Raw genomic sequence first — 5,526 nt, forward strand, 5'->3', positions numbered from 1 at the left:
AAGGTTTTTAGCATATATAAATATTTTGTTTGTATATGTTTTCTTTCTTTTGTTGCAGAATAAAATGCACGTCCCTAATGCACAAAACTTATAATTTCCAAAAAACATTTATTTTATACTTTTATATTCTTTGGCTTTTCTTTTGCTATACTTTTTTTTTTGGCTAAAAGGAACCTATAATTTTAATTTATATTCCTTTTAGAATCTAAAATATAATGGATATGTAACGATATGGGCTCATATCCTATGTTCATGGAATATGGTATAGAACATTCTAGAAAACCAAAAAGGGAGAAAGAGAAAACAAAAAGACAATATATTTGTATCATATACGGAACATTCTAGAAAACAAAAAACAGAGAAAGGGNTGTCTCATGTTAAATTACCTTTTTGCCTTTCTAAGTACAGTTGAAAATGAGACTATGTCCACCACTCGTCCAAATTTTGGATTACCCCCACATGTTTTTTTTATATAGTATATAGATTTCACATGCTCATCCTTCTCATATATTTATTGATACTGAACCCTGTTTGAATTTTTATATTATGTTACTATTTCAGGTGAGGAAGTTAGAGAGCTATCTCATCAATCGCTGGTATCAACAAGGATTAAAGCCATCCAAACACAGTCTATTATCAGAAGCCAAGCAGTGTGTAAAAGCTCCATCCTTTTAACGATTACGTGGTAACATTAGAAACATTTAAGCTATCCTTTGTTTACCCACCTACTTGCTACATGCTCATTGGAGAGCTCAAAAGCTGAAATTTCACCGGTATTTCGAGCAGCCAGGTCACAGTCAGGCAATTCGATTGGGTGATAATGTGGTCTCTCATCACGATTTAGTGACTCTTGAGTGTTTTATGGCAAGGCAATGAACTTGTCAGAGGATCATAAGAAGGCGGTGTTAAAAATTATGGCTGGCAACAATTTTTTGAACCATGCGTACTATTTAGGCTTTTAGACGAGAAAGATTACTGCATATAATTGAAAGCGGTTGGAATCAAAAACATGTGATCCCAACTGCTGTTTGTTGTTACATCAGCATTGCTGTATGAATACATTTTTGAAGGAACAAGTGCTACGTAACATAGTTGTAGAGTTTCTAAGACGCTCTTGGCTTGTGGAAGATTTTACTTGCAAACCTTTACGAGTACTGCGTTATTATAGTGAACTACTGAAGACTCGTCAAACGTGCATTTCTTTCCTTCGCTCAGGCTAAAATTTTGGTCTTCATTATCCATCTAGTTTCGTTATTTGATCCTTGTAGCATCGCCCAATTGCAGACAAACCCCCCGTACTTTTCTGAGTGAACTTTTTGACTCTTTCAAACAATCAAAAATGTTCTGAGGAAGCGGATATACCCTTGTAGTTCTATTGGTAAAGAGAGACTCTCAATTGGTATTTTTTTCTTACTCGTAAAACAATCGAAAAAAATTCACTTAGGGTGAGTAATTACACTCGAGTTAATACAAGGGTTCTCAGCCTGTAAGATGATAAACAAGGGGCATTTTGGGTATTTCCCAGCCCCATTTATGGTTGAGAGAACCCCAACACGGTGGGGGTTCTAATAGGATCTCTAATCATAGAATTATATGGTGGTTGTTTGCAATTGGGTGATACTACGGGGAGTCTATTTGCCATTAACCCAAGTTAAGAAAGAAAAAAGTGATTAGCTAACAATATTGCAGGGTAATAAAGTCACCATCTTGACTATCGCTCTAACGGTGAAAGCGAGTTTGCTGGGAACAGAGATCCTGTTTGGATTTTGTCTTTGATTCTTTGTGTAACTTCATGAGAATTAGATAGGGTTAGAATTTTATCATGATTAGGAGTTTGAGTTATATCATGATTAGGAGTTTGAGTTCTATCATGATTAGGAGTTTGGGTTTTATCATGATTAGGAGTTTGAATCCTATTCTAATTAGGAAGTTAGGCTAGAGATAGGGTTTTTGTTTCTCTATATATATTCTTCTATTGGTGGAGGAAAAACCATGAAGAAAAAGTAGAGATGTAGTAGATGAGAGAGAAAGAGAGTTTCGTAGTCTTTATCCGTACAAAAGATTATAAGGAGTGGGCTTTGGAGAGAATATGAGAGTTGATTATGTATGTGAGGTTGAGAGATGGAGAGACAAGAGTTGAGTGGTTCCTCTTGTAGTTCTCCCTGATACATAGTGAATTTTTCGTTTTGTTGCCCCGTGGACGTAGGTCGAAGTTGGTCGACCGAACCACGCCCGGTGTTCTTATTCTTGATTGTGGTTGTTCTATCTTGTTTATTGGGGATTGACTTCCGAGTTGCGCATATCGTGGTAGGCGGGGAGACTGAAATTCCCCAACAGATCCTACCTGAACGCTTCCTCGTATGAGACGACCTGTAATAAACCGGAAAGATCAGTGGGATGCGATAGCTATTTTCCATCTAACATCATGAATCCTGGCTACGTGAAATAAAGTTTCATCTTTAATGTGATCACGAAGGTTTCAAAAATATCATGTTGGGTTTTCTTCACAAAACGATGCTTTTTAGTACTTGACGGTCAAACTAAGAACAGTTGCGTTACAACATCCCCTGTAGCAAATAATCATATCAAACTAGATCTAACATTAGGAGTAAATCTTCGTTAGTGGTTTGTCATTTTAGCCAATAACTTTTATTGCCTAAAAATAGGGGTGGACTCGGTTCGGATATGGATACGGATACAAATATATCTTGGTAAGGAAAATTCATGTTCATATCCGCTAAAATCAGATACGGATATGGATACAGATATACATACAGATATATGAGCGGATATGCATGTAGATATAAAATGGATATGAGAAACCTAGATATTGTAGAAAAAAATATAGTTCATGTGATACAAAAGAGTTCATTAATATGTTCATTATATATGAAAAGCTAAGATTAGATATATTGATTGTCAAAATTAACATCATATGCATAATCTAAAAGACTAAAACCATTATAACAATATGACTAATATGTATTCAAATATTTTGGATACGGTTCCCGGTATATGATTACAGATATTTCTTCGGATACAGATACAACTTGCCACCCTTACCTAGAAATGTATAAAAACTTAAAAAAGGGCTAAACATTTTATGGCCAAATATCATACTTACTCCCTTTAAAAGTACGAATTCGGGAAAATATTTTAATGATCAATATTATCCTTACTTTTTTTAAATATTATATTATTATCCTAATCTATTCTAATTATCCTATCTTTTTTGAATTGGTAATTAAATAATTTATCCTATTCATAATGAGATTTAACATGTTATTTGATAAAAGAGATACGTTTGATATAATTCAAATCCTTTATTTATTTCAGTTCGCAGTGAAATATAAAGAATATATGTTAGTCAACATCTAAAAGTTTTTGGACTTTGTATAAAAAATACTCTAATTTTTTTAAATTGCAACATTACCCCAACAATTTCAAAATTTTATTAAAACATCTTAAAAATTATAAATTTTACTTATTTTAATTCAGTGAGAAATCTGAAAAACATATGTTAGCTAGAAAATAAAAGTTTTTTGACTTTGGAGAAAGTATCTCATAAGTTTTAAAAATTACAAAAACACCCCTAAAATTTCAAAATTTGTAAAAAACACATTTAAAATTTTAAACCTATGAACACACTAAAACCTACAAATAACACAAACAACCACAGAAAATTTATGAAATTTGTAATAAATACTCTAAACTTTTTATAAATTACAAAATAAAACCCTCAAAATTATAAAATTTACAAAAGTCTTAATAATTTCTAACCTAACAGTGAAAAATATAGGAATTACGAATACCCCCTACATAATTATAATTTATAGAAATACCATTAAAATTTAAAAAATTACAAACAAACACTCAAAATTTAAATATTACAAAGAACATCTTGAGAATTTAAAACTCATTAGTAAATTGAAAACATATGAATTATAAATAATCTATAAACAATTTACAATCTGTATAAAATGCATATAAGTTAAAAAAGTTACAAAAAATCTCTAAAATTCATAATTTACAAAAAATACCATGATAATTTCTAACCTATAGACACTAAAATGAATATATAAAATTACTAACAACCCCTAGAAAATTAAAAATTTATAAAAACTATCATGCTCCCTTTAAAAGTATAAGTTTAGAATTTTTTTTATGGTCAATATTAACCATAACGTTTTTGGAAAGAGCATAACTAATTAAAAATCTATTAAATTTGAAATTTACAAAATAAACACCCTTAAAGTTTAGTACATTGCAAATTACCCCTCCAAAGTTTGAAATTTTTTAATGATTTTTTGTAATTCCTTGATTTCAATGTAATGTTTAATAGTTTTGTGTATTTATAAATTATAAAAATTTAGGGTGTTTTTTACAATTTTTAAAACTTTTAAGGGTGTTTCTTTTATAGTTTTCTAAATTTTTATTGTATTTTCAATGTAATGCATAGATACGTCAATTAACGATGATATTAAAGAGTAAGTCACTCTCAAGATGTATTAGGCCACACGTCACTATTCCTAAGCAGTATAGTTTATATATGCAAAAAACTTTAGATAATCTATATAGTGGTTAAAATAGTTTTGACTTTAATGTACTATTTTTTATAAATTATATTTAATGTGAACCCACCATATAATTTTAACTATGGTCATCATAATTTTAATACTTTTGATTGATTGACTCTATAGGTATATAGATCATATATTACTTTACTTTCTCACATGAACTAATATTTGGTGCTTAATAATTTAAATTATTATTTTTAAATTTAATATAAAGAGGAGCTTTAATAACATTTATTTATTTACCTACAAGATAATACAATCTCAATTCCTATTTTTTGCTTAAGATTTATTTCATAATTACGCATACCAAATTAGTAGCTAAAATAATAATTGTTCATGCTTAAATTATGATGATTGTAGTTGGTCACTCACTATGTAATTTTCATGAAGATGTATATCTTACTCTCTATAGCTATCTACACTGCTCATGTATATTTTATAAATTAGTTGTTAATTTGACATATTAAATTACTTGTCCTTTGTAGAAATTTCTTCTTTAACTTTTGGATTGTGTAATCACTATATCACCATTCTCGCGTAAAAATGACCTCACTCTAAATGGCTTCAAGCTAATGTTTGAATTGAACTAAAATATATATTTTTGCTACTATATGAATATATTTTTTAAGAAAACCATGTCAATACTTTTTAAATAGAAAAGAATATTCTAACATCTGATTTTATAAAAACTAAATATAGCAAATTGAGTGATTATCAAAAAGGACTTACCATTAGAAAAGCGTGAATAATAAGATAAAGATGAAAGATAATGACATTGTCAATAGTACTAAAAATAGCAAACTACAATATAAAGTTAACCTATTTTGTGGAGTCAACTACTAGTCATAAGTATCGAGGTTTTCATATATATACTGTATAATTTATTAAAAATGGTCATATAATCTTATATAATAAAATTGATTTAATACTGAATAGTAATATCGTTGTA

General features: G+C 29.6%; 1 protein-coding gene across 2 annotated transcripts in view; it reads left to right on the forward strand.

The window, feature by feature from the left end:
* LOC109833456 overlaps positions 1–1,109 on the forward strand; it is a 5,310-nt gene extending 4,201 nt beyond the window's left edge. Inside the window, exons 5-6 of one of the 2 annotated variants that reach the window (XM_020401129.1) lie at positions 562–685; positions 787–1,109. In XM_020401129.1, coding sequence (XP_020256718.1) covers positions 562–675 — 114 coding nt within the window. In that variant the 3' untranslated portion in view covers positions 676–685; positions 787–1,109. Of the gene's footprint in view, positions 1–561 lie in introns of both variants that reach the window. The other variant, XM_020401128.1, reaches the window with a different exon arrangement.

This window comes from Asparagus officinalis, chromosome 3 (genome assembly GCF_001876935.1).
Source record: "Asparagus officinalis chromosome 3, Aspof.V1, whole genome shotgun sequence".
Taxonomy (NCBI): Eukaryota; Viridiplantae; Streptophyta; class Magnoliopsida; order Asparagales; family Asparagaceae; genus Asparagus; species Asparagus officinalis.